Source organism: Channa argus, chromosome 22 (assembly GCF_033026475.1).
Source record: "Channa argus isolate prfri chromosome 22, Channa argus male v1.0, whole genome shotgun sequence".
Classification (NCBI taxonomy): Eukaryota; Metazoa; Chordata; class Actinopteri; order Anabantiformes; family Channidae; genus Channa; species Channa argus.
The window spans coordinates 71,153-93,307 of record NC_090218.1 but is presented as its reverse complement, the minus strand read 5'-3'; the positions used below and the strand labels follow the sequence as shown (position 1 = coordinate 93,307).

Genomic DNA, 22,155 nt, shown 5'->3' with positions numbered 1-22,155 from the left:
TGATGAGAATTAAAAGTTATTCAACAAAAGTATTACAATAACCTATTAGCGTCACCAAAACTCTGGTTTTCTTCCTCTTTTTATTTCAGTCCAGTTCCCAAACTGCGATTTTTTTACACTCAAGACACAGCCATGCACAATTCAAAGTTCAAAAAGTCTATTGCTTCAACCACAATTAAAAATAGTTTATCCAAAACCTCATTTCCCCGTCACTCATTTGTCCTTTTTCAAAGATGGGGAAAGGCCTGCTGAGGTATGCCAGATGGATCAGCAGTTTTACAAAGCTAGACAATAATAAGAGTAATAATAATAATGATAATAATTTAAAAATTAACATTTTTTGTCTTTGTTCCATTCTCTTGATACACATTAATAGAGGGATTTTCACACCACGTGTACAGGTTTACACATTCAGAAGATAGGAATGTACAGGAGCAACCACAGATAAGGGGCACGTCAGCAGTGTTTCTTGTCCCAAATTTCACCTTTGTGCTCATAGTTCAGACCTGTACATGGGGCAGAAGCCAAACGTCCCAGGGCCGCCGACGCTTCGTGACAGGCCGGCCACACCTACCGCACACATACACACACACACATACACACACACACACACTCAGCAGTGGTACTCAGGACAGACTGTGTGGGCCTGCACACAGAGTGCTGAATTCATCGACTCTCTGTCCAGATGAAAGCGTGTAACATAAGGCCCAAACAGGAGAACAGGATCCAGGAGTGCAGAGGCTGTGTGTGTTTCTCTTTTTTGAATTCCAGGGTGCAAAACATGTATTGATAAATACCATAGAGCAACCTGAATATTGTCATTTTAAGTTACATGTTTCTGAAAAAAGGGGTGTTTTCTCATTATATTTACATACATACATAACAATCTTAATCTATTTGAAGATGAAATACAGTGTATACTTTGTTTTACATGCATGAATTCTGTTGCATCGTCCTGTCCTAACATCACTCCATCGTCTGTAAATTCGCTGTACAGCATGGAGGTACAGTATGACTAAGCAGCTACCCTGCACCTCAAAATCAAGTTAGACAACACGAGTGAGGCATCTTCTAGTGCAGATTGAGGTAGCCCCCTATTACACACACAGGCACCACACACACACTCACATTCTGAGGGATGCTACATGGGAAATGCCTGATGAAGCTACCACATACCTACACAACATGGATAACTTCTGTACAGGATTGAGCTTAAATGTTAACCAGGTATGGAAAAAATGTTGGCAGACTCTATGAACCTCTACAACTGTTTTTGGTGCTCGTAAGGAGAAGGTGCTGTCAATAAATAGCACTCACTGCTTCGCTCGTTGGATACCATCTCCCTCTGAAATCTGCCACATGTCAAAAAACTCAACAAAAGGTGTTGAATACTTGAAGAAAAAAGCAGCATCTAATGAACAAATGGAAGGGGATAGGTTTTTAGTTATTTAAACAGCAACCACATATAACTGAATAAATCAGTTTTAAATACATGAATTTGTTGACCTTCTCTTTTTCAAAGTCAAAGTAAAAGAGCTCATCTAAAATTTGTGAAATGTGGGGATTCAGGATTACATGCTGTCCACTGTGTACTAGCACTTTTAAAAAGACAATCCATCATTAAATATAAATATTTAAATAAAAATATTTATATTCCTTCTGAGTCTCTAATTTACTTTTTTGCCTTTCCATTTCATAAATAATTCTCACATGTAATACACAGAAGATCTTGACTTTAAAGATAATTGATAATTGACATGATAATTGATTTGTCTTTCCAGTTCTTACTAATCTATGACATGGTACAACATGAAAATAATCCATATTGAATATCTGAGGATAATTTTATTTGAGATGCTCGTAGACAATACATGCTGTGGTGTATACATCAATTTTAAACAAGCTACTTGGCAGATTAAAAGCTTACACTACTATTGAAACTGACTGTGAATGGGCACTGGTTTCGTATAGAGTGACTCTGCAAGAAATATGGAGGGTTTTAGGAGCAGATGCCAATTTAAATGTGTGTCAAGGTATATTTATGTCAAAGTATTCAAGTGTCTGTATAAGTATTCAAGACTTTGCTGCTAGAATTTATATTTTAAAATGAATATTTGCATTTGGAATCTGCAATTCACTAAACTAAAAGTTCAATTTTAATGATTGAATTTAATATTTTATATTGGGAAACTATATTGAACCAAGAGCATAAATATTAAATAGCTGGCTAAATTGAACTACAAGGCCTGTATCTCTTCACTGATATAAAGCAGATTAATGAGGGATGTTTAAAAGTGAAATTATTCCTGATTTTTTCCCCCGTAGCTGCACCCCTACACGCATTCACTCACACACTCAGATGCATGTTCACTAAAATATGCCACCATTAGATGTGACAATCTGCTAAGTAGAAGCAATGTTTCTTCACAGAGTCATAGTCATGCAGGCAAATAGTGGATCCAGAGTCATTATTTCAAATCAGCTGGTTTCTGCAGGTGCAGTTGTTGCCTGATGGTGCTGTTTGGAGGGTTGAGTGGAAAGAAAATTAAGCCCAAAGCTAGGCAGGGAGGAATCAGTTTTGTTAGTTTTTCCTCTTTATTCCTGAAGTTTTTTCTTGAAAATGAGCACACTTTATTTTCAAAATGTTCACCCTATTTTTGGGGGTTTGAGAGTGATTGCCTCTCAAACAAGACACAGGACACAGAGAGATGTACACACATGTGCACATACACACACGCACGCACACGCACACACATGCACACACACTTCTGATGGACCGCTCTACATGTACAGAGTGCTGGCGAAGTAAATGAGGAGGCAAGGTCTTTTCAGCAGCATGGGCCAAGAGGGTGCAAGGCTGGACGTCCATCCTACATATGAGGTCCAGGGGTCTTTTGTCCTTTTGCTGTCACTGTAAGTCACAGAAACCCCCCTCTTTGTGCATGTCCTCCACCAGCCAAACACCTGAGCCTCAGCTCCCATGATCGCACACATCACAGGCAGAGGTCCGGCCTCGGGTGTGGATAGGGGACACACCCTAGCGACTGCTGTTTTTTATGGCTTCCTTCGCAGCTACAATCAGAGGCGTCAGGCTGGATAGAGGCTTTGCCAGCTTGAGGAAGGAATGCTGTAGAGAACAGAAAAAAATTAAATAAACTGTAGATGTGGAGCCAAACACTGATACACATTGGAAGTAACACTGAACGCATAGATCCTCACGAAGTTCAAATACTCACCAAAAAAAAAATATATATCCTTCACATTTTATGCAATTCTGCATTTAGTTTGAATTATTAACTGCTTTCACCACTTTTAAAGTTTTGTAGTAGCTCATCAATATTGGTTGATCTATGATGTATATATATTACATACTGTATATATTGATTTATTTTATCTGAAGTCTTACCTGAAGCAGCTCCTTGGCAGAGCCCCTGCGGTCCACATCCATCTCTAGACAGCGGTTGAGAAAGTCTCTGAACACAGATGACAACCTCTCTGGGTTCTGCAGCTCTGGAGTCCCATTCGTAGCTATCAGGTACAGTGCCTGGACAGATGGATGCGGTCAAACAGACAGACAAGACATCTGGGCACTACAGAAAAACATCTGAATACTTCATCTCCATGTGTACTGTATGGCCACTACAGAGCTAACATTATGAGCACTGTACTGTGGCTACATGTCGTGTCCTACCCTGAGTGGATTCTCGTTCAGGTAGGGAGGTTCTCCCTCCACCATCTCTATCGCCATGATTCCCAGAGACCAGATGTCCACTTTTGGGCCATAAGCCTTCCGAGTCACCACCTCTGGTGCCATCCAATAGGGTGTTCCCACCATTGTGCTGCGCTTGTTCTGCTCTGGAGTGATCTGGGCACAGAAGCCAAAGTCGGCTGCAGAGAAACACAGAGGGAGAGAAGTGCAGGAAAGTTAAACATTTCATTAAACTGTAGGTTTTTACTTTGTATTTACGCATACTGTAATTTTTTTTCAAATGGTGCTTTATTTAACAGCATACCAAATCACTTTAACTGAACCACTTTTTACCTGACTTTATCTATTCTAAAGTCAAATTGAATTTAATGTTTGCTGTTAAAAATGTGAAGACTTACTAAGCTTGACGGATCCGTCCATACCCAAAAGGATGTTGTCACTTTTTATATCTCTGTGGATCACCTGGTTGGAGTGTAGAAAGTCCAGGGCTTGAAGACACTGTAAGGAGAGAGAAAAAAATAATTGACACCCACATATACAAAGGGAAATCTTTACTAAGCATAAATTTGTACAGTGTTTTTTTATATATTGGCTAAAAGGCTCAAATATTTTTCCATGCACCATCTGAATGTAATGGAACATAAAGGTCATGATAACCACCAAAGAAATCTGTGGTGTTGCTGAGGTCTAAACTTGGGATCTTACCTCTCTGCAGACTGCAGCAATCTGGCCCTCATCCATGCAGGTCTCAGTCACTACATCTGTCAACGAGCCACCAGCCAAATACTCCATGACCACCCATAGCTCATCTCCCACCAAGTAACTAAACCGAAGAAAGAAAGAAGGAAAATGAAAAATTCTAATGGTTCTGAACGTGTGTGGCATTATTTAAAACTTTCATAAGAAAAATATGAATACTTTTGGTTTAAATGTGTGATTTTATTCTGAAAGTGCAATGCAATAACGAACTAAGATCTACTAAAAACTGGGCAGACTTGTAGTTAAATTTTTATATTTGCACTTTAAAACAGTAGATGGCACTAATGTACCATAAGATGAACTCTGACCACCATTAAAAAGAAACGAAAGAAGAAGAAGAAGAAGAAGAAGAAGAAGACCCATTAAAAAGAAACAGATAAGAGCAGGAGGCACAGAGGATCCCTCAATGTCAACGTGGTAACTGCATTCCCTTACTTTTGACAAAATAACATCTGATAACTTAATAATTTGGTGGTCTTATAATAAATGAAGTGACAATAGTAAAAACTATCTTTCTATCTTTTAATCCAAAGTATTTTTGTAAACTAAGTCTTTGCATGGACCTTCATATTAAAAGCTATTTGTGGTGATATGGCCAATAAAACAACAAACAACTTTCACGAACAATCTTTATCAAATGATGTTCAAATGCAGTTTGCTTTCTCCAGCTTCTCCAGTGTGAATTTTAATGCTTTTCTTTCTTTTGATGTCACAATTAACATAAGAGTAAATAGGTCTTTTCTCTAGACTATTGTAGTCTAATGTTTTTGTGGAAACTGACCTGTCCAAGTAGTTCACTATATTGGAGTTTTTGTTTTCCCTCATCACCAAGATCTCATTTATGATCAGCTCCTTCTTGGGCTGCTGCTGCAGGTTCATCTGCTTAATGGCAACCTGAGAAAACAAGCAAAGAATTTATAGTTCAGAACAATCTTAAGCCCGGCGTCTTAGTAAGAAAAAAAAAAAAAAAAAAACAGTTTGAGAAAGCTGTACCTCTTGACCAGTTGCTATGTCTATGGCGGTGTACACAGTGCCAGATGCTCTGTGAAAACAAAAGATCAAAATCAGGTCAGTGATACATTATTTTAAATTACTTACAGACACAGACATATAAATACTTTTAAACCTTTGACATTAAATGAATCCTCGCTAAAATTAAGTTGTATGATGTTATGAAAAAGTAATTCAGACTTTTTTGTTGAAGCTCTTCTTTAATAAACTGGGTGTGCTCATCTCACCATAGCAACTTTATTGTATATTGAATTTCTTTATAAGGAAGGGCATAAACACTGGATTCACAAGGACTTTATGGTTTCCAGTACTTGGTCAAAGGAATGCTATGCAGTCATTCTGTCCTTATTTGGAAGCGTAACTCATACTAAAAACCTTCAGCTGTGAATTTAGGATTCTGGTATTTCCTCTTACTCTTTTGCTCTCAAATACACCTGTGTACTGTCAGAAGCAATAAAGAATGAAGCACAGTTTCTGGTTCTAATAAGTTAAAGATAACCCAAGAGTAAACAGACAGGCACATACAGTACAGGAACCTCTTGATCAAATATGGAAATAGTGAGCATGTCAGAGCAGATAACAAACACACAGTTTTTGTTTATGCAGATTTATAGTGAACAAGGGCAGAAAGGCAGTGGCCTTAAAAGACTGTAAGAGAAGGAGGGAAGAGGTGAAAGAGTGAGATGGCAGAGATAATCTGGCCCTTGGCCATTTGAGGATAGAGTTCTCATTTCCTCTTGGCTGATTTTTCTCCCAGTCATTCAACCTAACCCTCCCTCTGCCTCTGTCTCTCTAAAGTCGTCACTAGAGCTCCATCTCTCCTGGCGAGACGGACTGCTCTAACAATTGCTATTTCAATAAATGTTACGACTGGTTAATGATCATGGATGGACTTACCCTTGTCCTATTTTCTCAAAGCGTGTGTACTTTTTTTTGGGATCCCCCACACTCACAATACTCCCTGAGTCAGAAAGAAAACAAATATGTAAGGACTGACTTTGTGTGGGTGCACGTCGTCATGATGGCTTTCACACAAACACAGAAATGCACGGACAACATCACTGCAAGGCCGTATCACACTGTAAACTGCAAAGGCAGGAGCATCCTAGGAAAGAATCAATGAATAAGTGCTTATATTTTCACCTTTGATTTCATTATGGCTCCCTGTTCTTGGCAATAATTCATCTAAGTATAAAGAACTGGTGCATTGGAAATTACAGTATATCTGGGAAACGGCGACTGGAAAGCAAAAGCAAAACTCTAGACTGTCTTCTTGATTCCACAAATTAACAAAACACAGATACACAACAGGACACTGGCTACATTTGAGGACAGTGAAGTCCAGTCTTTATCATATTCTTCTGTTGATTTTAACCTTGGAAAGGGATTATATTATATATTATATTTGGACAATTTAGTTTGAATCTTTAATCTACGTTTTCTCATATTAAGAGACAAAACTTTTTTATAGACACAATGAATTGAAAAGACAACAAAATAATTATGTGAATAAATAAACTGTGAAATTGTTACAAACTCTTTTGCCTCTAACTCTAATGCTCTATAGACACATACTGAGTCTTTCCAGAATCTCTTCATCTGTCATTTTGGACTTCTTCCTCTGGCGGTCAGTGTGGCGATACATCGTGTTTGACGTGTTCTCTGGCTGGACCTGCGACTCTGGGGGAGTCAACACTTCTTTCACAGGGGTGGGAGGCTTTGGTGGGTCCATGACAGATCGCGTGTAGATCTTCAGGAAGGAAAAAGGCGGTCAAAGAATTATGGTGAGGGGAACCAATCACAGCAGAACGGTTCAACCAACCGTGACATAAACTCACAGATTTGGTGTGCTCGGGCCGAGGTGCAATGACTGGGGGCATTTCGTCATCATCGTCCTCCTCTTCCTCCTCCTCCTCCTCCTCTTCTTCTTCCTCCTCATCTTCCTCCTCTGATACAGGTGGAGCAATTGGGGGCTCTGTAGATGATGTTTTGGCACCCTGTAGTGTACATGTGCCATGTAGCAAAATGGAATGACAAGATTAGGTGCTTAGCCTTTAATTTTACAAATGTTATAATTTCTATTGTAAAGAAGGTGCAAATACCAAACCAGTCATGTGGAGAGTTAGAAAGTTATGACCAGTGGAGGTTACATGAGATCATTTCTTACCAGTTGCGATAATGTTAAATTTGTGTTTAATTTAATTCTAACAGCTAAGCAGGTCTTTAAAACATTCAGATAACTATAGTTTATTACTACACTATAGTTTTACTACATAAAAATGCATAATTTCGATAATCATGCAGTTCAAAAGTGGAGTACGTGTGAGAAACATAGACCAAATACTATTGTGATAGTGATTAATTTTGACAAATGCATTCTGTTAAATTCTATTAGTAGTGAAGCAAAGCAATATATGAGCCAGGTGAGAGAGACAAGTGTTAAACGTTTAAGATGCTATTCAGAGCAGTTGATGTGAGGGATTTTTTAGTTGAAGGGTAAAGTCATGAACCAATGATGGAGATGGATTTTTTAGGAACACACTGTTCTGTATTTAACTGTGCTAGAGGAAAAAGCATGCCGCAAAATTGCAGTAATGTGCAATGATGAACCGTGGACTGCCTCTTAAAATAGGAGATACCTTTTAACAAGTGTGATTATTATGCCTCAGACATATTTATTAAGTCTAATCCTCAGCCTTCATTTACCCATCCAAGGCTCTGCTAGCCTTGGATAACCTTCCTCTTATGGAATGGAAACATTTCATCCATTTCCACTTTCGTCATGCATAAATGAAGCAGTGCAGCTTAGTTCTAGTGATTAAAGTGAAAGGATCTGGCTTGATGAAAGTCCCAGTCCTTCATTCAGACATACTGGGCCTCTGACCTGCTCCAGGGAGGGCTGCGCCAAGACTGCAGTGCAAAAATTAGACTTTGGCTAAACGTTAGCAGTGCCATGTGTTTTTTCAAAGAGCCATGCGGTAATGTCTACAATGGTGATGAAGTTACAGGCACATTGTTAAAACAGTGGATCAAGGAATATGAGCTCATACATGCAGTTTGACTGTCATCACAACCCTCTGTGGCATGCGCCCCTGCCCTGCCACTTCACACACTGTCCATTTGTTAAAAGATAAAAGGTGCTCTTGTGGAAGACAATAAACACATTTATAGTATCAAAAACTAATAGATCTAACAATACCCCCCATGGAATTTCAATACAGAGAGTGATGATGTCTCTACAATCAAGTATTTGTATGCAGTTTGCATTAGCCACAAAATTTGGCTATTAAAGCTTGGAATTTAGCTTTAAAGCAATACAGAGATATGTGGAAAGTAATGTGGAGAAGTTACCTTGTCAAATAATGCGCTGCAGGTTCTAAGGCTGACAGGAGGCCCAGATGACAGCAGTCGGTTCTGAATGTGAAGGTTAAAAATGGGAGGATTTACTAAAAAACAAACCCACACAATCTTTAAGAGTAAGTGGACTTCAGGGAAGGGGGGAGGGCAGGGGTATGCGACTGAGGGATGGACATTAGATCTGTAAATTGCCACCTAACACACAGCATGATGAGAAGACACGATAGAGACAAATCATGCTGCCTGAGTAACTGTCCTTGTACAAGCCCTGAACATATTTTCCTTTCCAGTTTACTCAATTTTTTTACTTGTTAAAGTTATTATATTAACTGTTACTGTATTACATTTAAATTACTGTATTGAGATGATAAAAAAAGTTAAAATTAAAAAAAACCCTCATTATTACTCTGGAATAAAATAAAATAAGTGTCTGCAGTGTTTAAGTATACAATGCCCTGTGAATGTATTTAACACTAAAAACATAATTCTGCTCTCACCTTATGTTGTTTTCTGTCATACAGTTAAATCCTTTATGTTCAAAATAATGATATTAATGAATAAAAATTAAGGCCTGCGTGGTAAATTTTGTTGAGTTCTCAAAATAAAATAAGATCTTGACTTTTTAACATCAGCCTATTTAGAAGCTTTTTACATTGAAGACTGAAAAATATTGTCAGGACTAATCATCTCAGAGCCATCTGGCTTTTAGACATGACTGAAATGTTTTAGATGACAAGTCATACTGAGCCGTTACAGTATATGAGCAAAAAAATGGTTTGATGTTTCAGTTGTTCTAGATACATTTCATTAAATTATTTAACTGTTCCTCTGTTTGATTCCATGTACTGTGGTGAAATCAGGTTTGTGTGGCAGCAATATCAACTACTCACAACGCATGAAATATCTGACAAACAAACAGCCAGTGCTGTAAATGCAGTAATATATAGATCAGTTTTGCCCCCTCTACTGTAGTTCTGCCTGTCTCAAAGAATGTGGTCCAATCTTACTGGGCACACACAGCTAATGGCTGAGTCCCTTCTGCAGCCACACACAACCGTGACAAGGCTGACATGCTCTCAAATACCCTCACTGGCCTGGCACACCCGCGTGCCCCTTCAGTGGTAAGAGCTCCTATAAGCAATAGTCCTGCACAAAGTGATCCCAGTGTGGTTTGCCTGGGGCAGCGTATCCCACTGAAACTCTTCACCCAGCTGAGCGTGTACAGACCAAGGCATTCAAAGCATAGATTACTCTGGTCAAAGCCAGGAATGAGGTCAGAGCAGCGGGAGTCCTCCTCGATGCAGTTGAGCCTCCAGTGAAGCCTGTCTATGGGCATTTCAAAATGTGGTTAAGTAGATTGGAAAAATAAACAATGGGCAGCAGTGACTCTCACAGCAGTCACAGTTTCTGTGCTTGAGCTGCAAAACTGATAGGCATGTATGCAGAAATCAGGGCATTATGTCGCATTTCCAGAGGGGAACACACACATTTGTCCCACGAGAGAGGCAAGTCTGTGCCTAATGAACGTGCCGCAAGTCTATTCCAGAAATTCACAAACAGAGTTTGTGAGAGTAATGTGAAAGAGATTTACTGAGATGTATGGCTCTAAGTGTCAAGATGGTGACCACACGATGGTGAAACTTACCTGTTAAAACATTACACTGTCATTTTTATCAATAAATGAATCACTCTCTCCATACTTACAGAAATATGGAAAAACATTTTCCAAAGCAATGGAATATGGCAGAGACGGTGAGTGGGTAAGAAGGCCAAATTAGAATGACTAGGGTTTTTACTATATAAGTCAGATTATCTAGAAACATCAAGAATGAAGTGCAGCAATACAAATTCATAAGATTCTTAATTTAAGACTGAGCATCAAATACTGGTTAGGTCTTAATAACGGATAGTTTCTCAGTTTAAAGGTTTATATTGTTAACGTTGTTAATTATGAAATCTGTTTTTAGGCTTAAGTACATGTTTAAAATAACTCACCAGAGTATTTGCTGCTATGTACCCATGCGCTGACTTGTCTGAAACAGAGAGGAATAAACTTATATTAGTAACATAAAGACAATGGTTTGCATGCAACATTTAAATAAGGAAGAGTTTTGTATGTCAGTACTGGTTACCTCCCGAGGTGAAGCTCATATATTTCTGGTTGTTGACGGTCTCTTTTGAGTCGTAGAATTTTAGGACGTCCAACACTGCCTGTGGGTTCTTCTTCTGCTCCAGCTTGGTAATGTTTGAGGTCTGTAGGAGCCGTGCCCACTGCTCTGGTATACCCTGTACCGACAGACACATGTCAATGGTTAAAAGAATCTGAAGGTTAAAGCTACAATATCGCAGCTACAATATTGTCCGAACAACTTTAATCTTACCCATAAAAGACTATTTTTGTTGTGACACGCAGGCTTTAGGGCATGCATTTTGAAGAGGGAACCAGAAGAAATTGTAAATGCCTTGTACTGTATAGTGCTTTTCTACCTTAACTGTACTCAACATGCTTTACAATGTTGCTTCTCATGTTGTGTCTCATTTTTCGCCAGTTTAATGAGAAGATTGATGTGATTCTTACATCTGTCTGTTAAATAAGCAGCTACAGTAGTTAGTCAGCAGAAAGACTTGCAGCATGGGGAAAGAGTTTGTCTAATCCCCACTTGTCATTTTTATTAAAGAAACAAGCTCAAATGTGTTAATTAGTGAACTTCAGAGGTGCTGAAGGCAGAATTTCTACTTTTGGACAGAGCCAGGTTATCTGTTTCACATGCAGTCTTTTTGCCAAGCAAGCTAACTGATGGCTAATTGTAACTCCAAATGTAATAGAATTTATTGAAAGCCATGAAAGAAGTGAAAACAAAGTGGTTTGGTTTTAACCTGGCTTAACAGAGTCCCATGTGTCACAGGGACACAGCCCATCAACAAGGAACTATTTGTTTCGGATGTCATGGACTGAGCGCTGGACATTTGGAAGTCAAATCAACTGCCATACATGTTCCTTGGTGTAAAACTTTATGAACTTGATTTTCGTGCAGCATTGCAAAAGTGCTCATGATGTTGTGTCCATTAACTGCATATTTTCTTGCTTCCAGTTTCCTCTAATTTCAAACAGATGGTTCTATAAATTTAAAATTGCTGTTATGCTGCATAAAATCTACCTATCTAGAGTGACGAATTTATTGTTGTTGGTGCGTAAACAAGAAAGTTCAACACTTCCAGACTTTTTCTATAAAAACAGAGAAGAAGACTGCATCAAATTCAGCATAATGAATACAAGCTGAGAAAAAGAAGAAGGGAATGCTGCATCACGTTATTGTATGTCTATGCTTGTGAAAGAATAAAACTGCTGCTGCAAACTGAAACTGCAGACAAAACATAATTTACTAAGAAACGCTAAAGGATTCCAGAGAATGTCTCAGCTTAGAGGGCAGATATAGTGATTGTTCTTTGAGTCACTTTTTTTACAAACTTTATGTGGAGAAAAATATCTAATATTTGTTGATTCTATCCCAACAGAGAACAGTGATATTAGAAATGCGTGTCATGGACTTTGCCATGGGAGGAGAAATTTAGAAGGGCATTAGTCCCTGATTATAAGCTTGATTGTGAGGTGAAAGGGATACTCACTGTGAATTCTCCTGTTACGGCATCAAAGCCAACATGAATGGTGTGTTCAAAGTCTGAGGGTAGGGATATCTCAGGACGTTCCTTCTCCTTCTTTTTATTTGCTAGAGGAAAAGAACAAGACAGATTACAGACTGATTTCTACTATTTTTGTATGTAGCAAACATGAAGGTGACATTTGGAGAAGGGTACTCACTCTTGTCTCCCCCAGGGAAGATTGAGCGCAGACGGACTTTTTTGTTTTTTTCTTCAGGAGCCATTGGAAGTGGTTTAGAGGCGTGATTCACTGATGAAGAGTCTCTGGAACTACTGTTCATTCTCAAGGGGGGGGCTGGTGGTTTCTCTTCAATATCAACACTATCAGACATCTTTAGCAGCACTCACAATGCCCTAGGAGACACAAAGAGAGAGATGGAGGAGTTCAGTGTTAAAAAGTCTAGGAATAGATCAGTAGGGACTTGTGAGGGCATGTGAGAAGATGCACCAAACATTTGTAACATTATTTGTGGAAGCTGTTTAGGGCAGTGGTGGAGTGGTTAGCACTTCCCCTCTGGACTGACCGGCTATTCTGTATGAAGTTTACATGTTCCCCGTGACCTGTGTGAGTTTCCTCGCACATTCCAAACACATGCAGTTAGGTGAACTGCTGACTCTAATTTGCCCATAAAAATGGTTGTGTGTCTGTGTATGTTTCTCTGTTTTGGCCCTGTGATAGACTGGTGACCTGTCCAGGGTGTACACCGCCTCTCACTTAGTAACAGCTGAGCTTGAATCACCCCAAGCCCCCAGCTCATGTGACTTTATTTTCTTTATTTTTTTTGCATTTGCAAATATGTTAAAAATAAGTTTGTGTTGATTGTTTAATCAGTTCATTCTTTTAGCATTAGAGTAGCAATGATAATTTTACTTCTGCTATTTAATAAAAGTCTGACATAAATTCATTTTACCAACATAATACTAATGAAAGTGAGCAGGGAATGATGTTTCTGATGTGCCACAACTGGGGTTAAATGAAAGTGATGTGGAATTCACACTTCTCTAACACTTAAAAAACGACTCTGCAAAGTTCTTCTTCTTCTTGGCCTATTTTAGTAACATAGTGAATCCCGTAACACTGACAGCAGGTCTAAAACTTTCTCATGGATTTGTGTGTATTTAAAACTCTGCTGACACAGCAAATTTTGATAATTTCTGAGTTCTGTTTTTTAATCTAATTGTAATATAAAAACTATATGAATGAAATATGTGTTTGTACTTTGAGGTGGAGTTTGGCATCTGGTCATTTGGTTTAATTGTGAAACAGTTCACAGGAGTTGATTCAAGAATTGAATTGCAAGAGAAAAAAACACTTCTATCACTCATGTTTTTATCTGCCATGTCCCCATCCCAGTACCTTATTTGGTTCCTTCACTGCCTCACCCTGAGGCCATGCTCATCATGTGATGGGTAACACAACCGGCCCAGAAAACGGGCCATTCAACCAACCCCCTTAGTGAAGACCTACATTAGCAAACAAAGACCACTCCTCAGCTCTTACACAGTGCACACAGCATCTGACAAATTGCACATGTGTCTTCACAGTGGCCTCTACATTTTTACATAACCATTGCCTGCACAAGACAAAATCTGGTTGGTTTGAACCAGCTCTTTGTGAACTTCCCCCAAAAACTGGTTTTGAATGAAGTATTTAGACAAGGGAAGAGATGTAGCATCATATAATTATATGATTTACTCAAATATGTCTATACAGGACCTATGCAGTATGTGCTGTCCTTATAACTTCAGTAAGCTTCTTTTTCTTTATAGACAAATGAGCAGCCTAACTTAGATTTAGTCTTTTCTTACTGTCTACTGGACAACTCCTCTTTGAATGTTATGAAGTCAGCATATTTCAATCTCCTCTCCAAAACAGGAGAGGCTATCTCATCCAATATTTTTTCTTTCCTTGGGTACCATTATGCATTAATGTGTACTTGGCTCATTCTAATGTTTTATTCATTTTTTTCTCTTGTGCAAGTAATATCATGAGAATTAGTAGAGTTTGAAGAAAATGCAGTGTGATCTTTGCAAACTATTCTAACATCACTGCAAGAAATTATTTGGTAGATATTGTAGCAGCTCATACATTGCTGGTTTCGATATGAGAGCTTGTTGTAGATACAGTTTCATGTCTTATCTAACTATGAACAAGCACGAGAGTGGCTTTGACAGTCAAGTATGTAATGTGATAAAAATAAAGATATAAAAAAAATACACTTCATCCTCATTTGAGATTATATCAGCTGTACCCATAAAAACAACCCATTTAACCCTTTGTAAGACAGATGTACAAAATAAAAGTGACCAACTCCTTAAAGATGTTTGGCTATGGTAATAAAAGTTACTTGTTCATCAATCTTAGCTGGAGGGTTTACACTATTTACGTATATTCAGCGGCTACAGAGGAACACTTTATGATCCTAATGTAGTAATACACTTTAGAAATAGTCTTATTTCTTATGAGATTTAGTGTTGTGCGGATGGGACTGCTGACAGCTTCCAACCTTCTGTGCTAGTTCCAGGTGAGAGTCCAGACAAAATCTGCAAACAGGTTCTCTTAGGTTGGAGGTTAGGCGTGTCAGTAAAAACCTGATCAAACTTTGCTGTTTAACAATGACTGTCACAGTGTTGACATGCTAAAGCCTCAGGGAGTTAATGACAACATGCCTGTCGTAATACCTGAAAGAAAAACTAAGAGGAAGTTGTTAAAATAATAAGAAAAACATAGTTGTGAAACCTCTCACTATGTGCAAGCATTTAAAACAATGAGGCTGAATAGGAACAGATCCATCGTTTAATACTGTGACAACATGGCTAAAACAAGTAAGCAGTTGTGTAAGTTGAACCTGCAATTTGACCAATGTGTTAGCTTCAAATTTATACAATGCTGTTCCAATAAAACAACAATGAACCTAATTAACTAATTCATAAATGATACGAAAAGTACAGAGTAGTTCCCAGCATTTTACAGCTTAAAAACAATGTGAACTTTGCAGCATCTTTAATAAAATATCCCTAGAAACTATACCACTTTCAGCTTTTCACCAGTAATAACAAGCTTTCAATTTCTTGGAATACTGTAGGATTGAGTACTAAAACCTGGAAATTAGTTAGAATGTTTGCTCTTCTGCTTCCTTCATCCCAGAACGGTTTGTGTTAAATGCCTGAAATAAGCTCGGTTGTTAAGAATATGTCAAGACCTTGTCTTCATACATAAATATCCCACTCATGCTGTTGAGATTTGAGATTTTACGTCTTATAAATGTAGTAGCTAGCAAGGGCTAAATTAATCAACTGATGCTGTCAGCAACATTAAGTGTCATCACATTGGACACTCATCTACTTACTAATGCATTTTTACAGCTTCGTTGTTCTTAATCAGGTCACTATATAAAATAAAGGTTTCTGTACAAGAGGTGAGTGTGCTAAGTCACATTACAAATTGGATGTTTAGTGCTGGTGATATGTAAGTCATGTGACTGTGATGTAGTTTGTTTATAGCCTAACCATATGTTTTCACTTTTGGTAATTGTAATTAAGCTTAAAAGAATTGTGTTCATCTGTGAAGATTATCTTGCTAAACAAAACATGTAAGTATCATAAACGTATGGTTTTCATTGGAGCTTATTTTCTGTAATGATGCAAATGTCAATTGTAAAGGGAACCAAGGAGATGCACACGTCCAGATTGGCACTCCTTTACAGAGTATACATATAAAGCCTTTAGTACAGTTGAGACTGGTGCCTTAATTCGTGAATAGAAACCCACTGTTGGTAGCAGTATGTCATGCACAGGAACAGATTTACTGACAGTAACTGGAATCTAATCAATGGGGTCACTATCTGGTCTGTAAATACAGATCAAAATCAATGGTGGCAAGATCAAATAATGATGAGGTTTTGAACCCTTTAAAAATAAAACATAATATCAATATTTTCTTGAAGTTGAATCAAACTGCTTCATCAATTCCTGGGACTGTTTGTGACCACAAGGCATAAAAAAACATTTGCCTACATTTTCATAAATTTAAGACTTTCAGTGAATAAACTCTACTGAAGAGCAGGGCAGATGAATGATGCATCTGAAAAACTCTGTGATCACACTGTGGTCATTTCTATATCACGTAGCAGGTATAATCTGTGCTACAGACTGAAAAATAAAACTGAATGATTCCATATATGACGAACCTCTCGCTCTATTCCTCAGTGCAGTATGGCTACTCTGGCTAATCACCTGACTGCTGGCTGCTGCAGCAGGTCTGCTGAGCGCTCAGACGGTTAAAGATGGCAGATTCATGGAGGCCGAGACATTAATGATTCTTCACTCACATAAACACTGACCTATTTACTTTGCAGAATGACAGACAGGCAAGCAGTCAGAGAGTTCACTGTCCCTGAAACAAGCAGCTCCTTTTTACTGAATCCCACATAGTGTGGTTACTCAACATTATAGATCATTGAGAGGCTGATTTCTGTCATTCAGGAGTTGTTGGTTTCTATGTCAAAATACAAAACAACAAAAGTCACTTGTAACACTGATGCATAACATGTTAATTTATCCGAAATGAGGCCCCAAACTTTTTCTACATCGACTTGTTATTGGAAGATGGCATGTCTTTTTTTAACATGGATATAGGAATGTGCAAATTTCTAAAATAACACAGACACACGCTCAGCTCAGATATAACTGAGAATGTTTTAACATTTCTCTTGCATAAAATTTTAATTTATCCAAGGAGAGCAGGCATTTTCTCTGCCCTTTCAAACATTAATGTTGAATTTGAATGGCTAACATAGGAAGAAACTCTAATCTTGAGCCCATGGCAGCCCAGTAATGGCCCCTGGAGAGGGGGGAGGGCTCCATAAGCCTGGCTTTTCATGCGCCTGATTAGGACACGCTCTCTGTTTGACTTGGCTTTTGCTTTGGCTGTGCTCCTTTGAAGGATGCTGATTACTTAGATGGGATGGACAACTAGAGGACATTCAAAATATGAGGAGAAACCGAGAAAACCCTGAAGGCACAGTTAACTATTGTTGTAGTCTTTAGCTTGATGCTGTCCATGCAGTGGATTTGTAATCACTGAGGCAGAAAGATGAGACCAATACACTTGATATCTTTCATACGACACGGGCACTGAAAACCTGAAAAACAGACACTTCACCCAGACGCTAAAGCACCGGAGGCCGACGACACACAGATGTTACTGCCCAAACGGTGCTCTCTCACATGATTGGCCTCTCAAGGTCACAATAAAACACACACTTGTTCACAGTGTACATGCCATTCCCCTTTATTTCAAATACAGGCTGAAGGAGAAAGGGGGAAGGAGTTTGAGGTGATAAAAAGGGCACTGATAGGGACATTGAATTTTTATTCACAAGACCAAAGTTTTTATGTGCTCAAATTGTCTTACTCCCTCTCGGCCTCCCTCTCTGTACCTTTCTGCATGTATCCCCTGGCTCAACCAACCTGTCCAGTGTTTTGTACTTTGCTTGTTGTTGCTCCTCCTTTCTTTTCTCTTTTTGTTTTCCACTTACCCTAACCAGTCAAGGCAGACAACCCTGAGCCTGGTTTTGTTGTTGCTTCTTCTGTTAAAGGCATTTTTTTTTACTGTTGCCTAATACTTGGTCAAGGAGGTTTTGTTGTTTTTTCCATTAATCTGTATTGTCTTGACTTTATTAAAGTGCCTTGAGAGGATTGTGTAATGAAATGGCTCTATATGAAGAAAGCTAAACTGAATTTATTGAAAATTCAATATAGTAGTTGTCATTCTACTTTAAGGGAAAGGATAGATATTAAGTTAAAGAATCAAAATGTAAGTTTAAAAACAGGACTTTAATCCAGGTTTTGTCAGAATAATCCCAATGAATGCTGAAAACAAGGGTTGGGGCCTAAAGTGAGGAAGGAATAGTTGATCATTTTGAAACATATACTTATTTACTATGCTGATATCTGATAATGTGATAGCTTTTTAAAGCATGGCTGTCACCACCACAGACAGAATACATCAAACCTTTACTGTGGTCACAGTTTTATAAAAATTTCAGCTTTTGTCTGAAGAGGCGCCACCTCTTTGGTTCGGTCCCCCCTCCTGGAAAACTCAGTTACGCTGCTTTGCATACAGCTGCCAACGCTAGCTTCATGAAAGAGACAAGTCAGAGCTAAATCATCAGTTTTCTTTAACAGGTGGCCGGTGAGACACAATGTAGCTTTAACTCCAGAACTTCCAGTTTAAAATTTCACATGGAAGTTTAATTCGAGAAAGATTTTATTGCAAACAATAAAGGGCAATGAAGGGTAAATACTCTATAGCATAACAAAGTTACTTGAAAACAAGCTTGACAACTGCTTCAGTTGTCACTTGTCATAGTGAGAAATTGTGCCTTTCACCATTTGGTGATTGCGTCACAGTAGTAGGTCCAACTGTTTCATTAATAAAATCAAAGTCAACTTTTTTCTTTCAACTTCTATTTTTAGCTGCCAGGCGTGCCTTGAGGAAAAATCTTTTAATCATGTTGGTAAAAAATAAAAATCCCCGTTCTTAATATGCCAACCAGAGCATGATTACACACTATCAAAGGCAAAACTGCAACGACTTTTCACACGAACCTACTGCATTACTTGAAGAAACTATCACATACAGTATAATGTCCTCTTTTTCAGAGGCAAAACCAGACAACCAGACCATCATATTTCAAACAGCACAGCACATAAACATCTCTAGTCTGTAACCAATGATCTAAAATTAGCCACCACAAATACTATCTGTGTCTGATCAACTTTTATCTTTTTTCAAGCGTTATTATTATGTATGAATACTAATGATATACTTTTTATACTGTGTATTACTGTTGGAAATGAACATTAAAAAAAAATTAAGTAATGAAACTGGGTCATATGTGGCAGTTACACCACCTATTTTTCCTGTTGTATAAAGATGAAAGACAAATTACATTCTTATAAACCACAAACTTCCAAAAATCTTTCAGGTTGAGGTTTTTGAGTTCAGATATTACTTTTCCAGTAGTAGTAGTTACGCATTGTTTTCTGATCCTCATTTAATCTAAATTATATCAGTGCAATGCACCTTTTGTCTGGGTGTTAGAGTTCTACATTGATCCTGTCCAGTGCTAATCTGTAACAACACTAATGACACTGAAAAAGCATGGTGATAAAAACCTGCCTTGTTTTCCTTTCAAGTCCTCAAACTTATTAAACTCTCAGATCCAGAGGATTCAGTGGTCTTATCACACAATATCTACCTGGTTGACTCACTATTAACTAACCTTCTGCTCACAGGTTGTGTCATAGCGTTCTTCATATTCACAACAAAGCATAAAAAAGCAGGTTAGTCCGCACACAAGACACATTTATTTCCTCTAGACTACAACCCACCTTGTCTTGTTTTACCAGGCATCATCCTTTCTCAAACTCTACTGCTAGGAAGGCAGGAGACAGATTGCTCGTTCATTTAATATTTAGTTCTGGTGAACCCCTCCCCAGTGCTGCTTTCTCATATCCACATGCACATGCTTGCACTGACAAAGACTCACATCACACCACAAGTTTTACATTTCTCATTGTCAACAGATTTTTCTATAATAATGCCAAAATAATTTGTTTATTATTTGTTTTCTGATGCATTTGAATTAGATCAATACACACATCACTTTTATAACGTGTCGTGAGGAAATGTAAACAACAACCTGTTAATAGTATCAAATAACACTATTGAACAGCCACAGCTCCCCAAGTTGCTGTGCACTGTATCCTGACAGTTATTTTGCAAGGTGAAATTTTAAATCATGACTCTAGTCTTTTAAAACAGACTAGCATAATCATACTTAAAAACATTGTAGCTGTGTAACTGGACCAAAGCTACTGATAACATGAATTATTTTGAAGCTAATTTCTGTGGCTGGTTGTATATTTTAAGACAATATTCAAAGCACATTTTTATACTGTAAATCATAGCTTATTTTGATTGGTATTTCCTGCTTGACAGAGCTGCATTAGTTTTGAGTGCACTTGATAGTCAAACTTGAAATATTTAGTGTTTTTACGAAATTGTGCAATATTTTTTACCTCTCATTACCTCTGATTATAGTGGTTGCTGTCACAGACTCAATAACCCTTTTGTCGCATGTTTCTTTATGAAATTTGTAGTGTAGACTTTCAGGAACCTTAAAAAAAATAAAACATCCTTCAAATCCAATAAAGATTTGAGCTCTAAACACAGGTAGGCCCACAGGGGTGGCTATGCTAGCGGGCCAGCTGGAAGCAGAGAGGGGAGTGCAGTCCCTCCTGCCATGCCAGCTGGTGCACCTGCTCTGACTCAAGTTGAAAGGGGTTAAAAAGCTCCCATTGTAAGGGAACATGGAAATGGTTAAAACAGCATGTAAATACAATAAGCAGGGCAGTTAATATATACCTTTGGGATTTTATGGAGGCTAAAATGTTTAGAGAAACATTATGTGTCTCCATCCTGGCTCTATTCTACAATTACACTGTATATAAAACACTCCTAATGGTCTCTCATTTTTACAACTGGCCATGCATTTAATTTTTACTACCTCTTACATACCAGTCGCATACGGCTGCATTATGACTTTGCCCAGCTGAATGCTACCAGGACAGCAATATAATTTTTTAACAAGTGAATCAGATAAGAACCATGACCTACATGAAGGTGACAAAAGAAAAAATCCTGCATTGGGTATTTAATGTTGTTTAATGTTTTTACATTTTTGTTCTACTAACAAGTATTATTGGGCTAGTTACTATTGCTAATTACCTGTTACTCTGTTCAAAATGTAAAATTATCACTTTACTTAGTACTCCCTGTCAAAAGTAACTTGTTTAATTACTTGCTATGTTACTTCTCCAGAGGTTAGGATCTGAAAGATGAACAGAGTGTCAATCGTAGAAATAGGCAATGTTTCATCCATCAAATATGCAGCCACGAGCATTGTTAGTTCTGTGCTGTTGTTTGTAGCTGCTTTTGAAGAATAAATCCAGTTTTAGTTGTTTAGCCAGTGAAAGGTAACAACAACCCTCCACGGCTGCAGGGGGCTCATATTTGTGGAAGTGTATCTCAACGAGCTTAACATTGTTGTTTGAGTCTGTGTTTTTCACAGTAGAAAGAATCTTACTAATATTGTTACAATAATGTTCTTATCACCATTCTTTTGACAAAATCAAGTAAGTAATCAAGTAATAGGAATATTTCCGGCCAGCTTGCAGCTTAAGGTGCTGCTAATAGTGACATATACTGTGCAAGGACAACTAAATGTCAGATATCACATCAATCTTTGTCATTAATGGCAACCAAAGTAACACTGTAAGGAATTTGAGGCAGTAATTCTATTATTATTATTAAAATGATATTTTAATTGTATTGAAACTTTTAACAAAACTTGTTACTGTAAAAAGTAATATCATTAGATAATTATATTATTACAGTAAGGTCTAACAGCCCAACACTGTTGACAAGATGGTCATTGTATTTTCTTGTGGAATGAAACTGTCACCTTGTGAACTACACCAGAGGATATCAGGAGTCCTTTTATTTTCTGACAACTCTTCACACTTGATAGCCTTCAACATTTTACATTCTGCAGCTGTTTTTTCTTCAAACACCCCTATGTATCTCTCTA

General features: G+C 38.0%; 1 protein-coding gene across 5 annotated transcripts in view; it reads right to left on the bottom strand.

Moving 5' to 3' along the window:
- Positions 1-61: 61 nt before the first annotated feature.
- Positions 62-22,155, bottom strand: part of LOC137107657 (serine/threonine-protein kinase PAK 3) — a 38,388-nt gene continuing 16,294 nt past the window's right edge. For 4 of the 5 annotated variants that reach the window (XM_067491447.1, XM_067491448.1, XM_067491445.1 and 1 more), the window contains 15 exons: positions 12,657-12,850; positions 12,464-12,564; positions 10,969-11,122; positions 10,832-10,869; positions 8,831-8,893; positions 7,318-7,476; positions 7,055-7,229; positions 6,377-6,440; positions 5,462-5,510; positions 5,250-5,362; positions 4,415-4,532; positions 4,108-4,207; positions 3,692-3,888; positions 3,407-3,544; positions 62-3,127 (listed from right to left, as the gene is read on the bottom strand). In XM_067491447.1, the coding sequence (XP_067347548.1) occupies positions 3,038-3,127; positions 3,407-3,544; positions 3,692-3,888; positions 4,108-4,207; positions 4,415-4,532; positions 5,250-5,362; positions 5,462-5,510; positions 6,377-6,440; positions 7,055-7,229; positions 7,318-7,476; positions 8,831-8,893; positions 10,832-10,869; positions 10,969-11,122; positions 12,464-12,564; positions 12,657-12,828 (1,731 nt within the window). In that variant the 5' untranslated portion in view covers positions 12,829-12,850 and the 3' untranslated portion in view covers positions 62-3,037. The remainder of the gene's footprint in view (positions 3,128-3,406; positions 3,545-3,691; positions 3,889-4,107; positions 4,208-4,414; positions 4,533-5,249; positions 5,363-5,461; positions 5,511-6,376; positions 6,441-7,054; positions 7,230-7,317; positions 7,477-8,830; positions 8,894-10,831; positions 10,870-10,968; positions 11,123-12,463; positions 12,565-12,656; positions 12,851-22,155) is intronic. The other variant, XM_067491449.1, reaches the window with a different exon arrangement.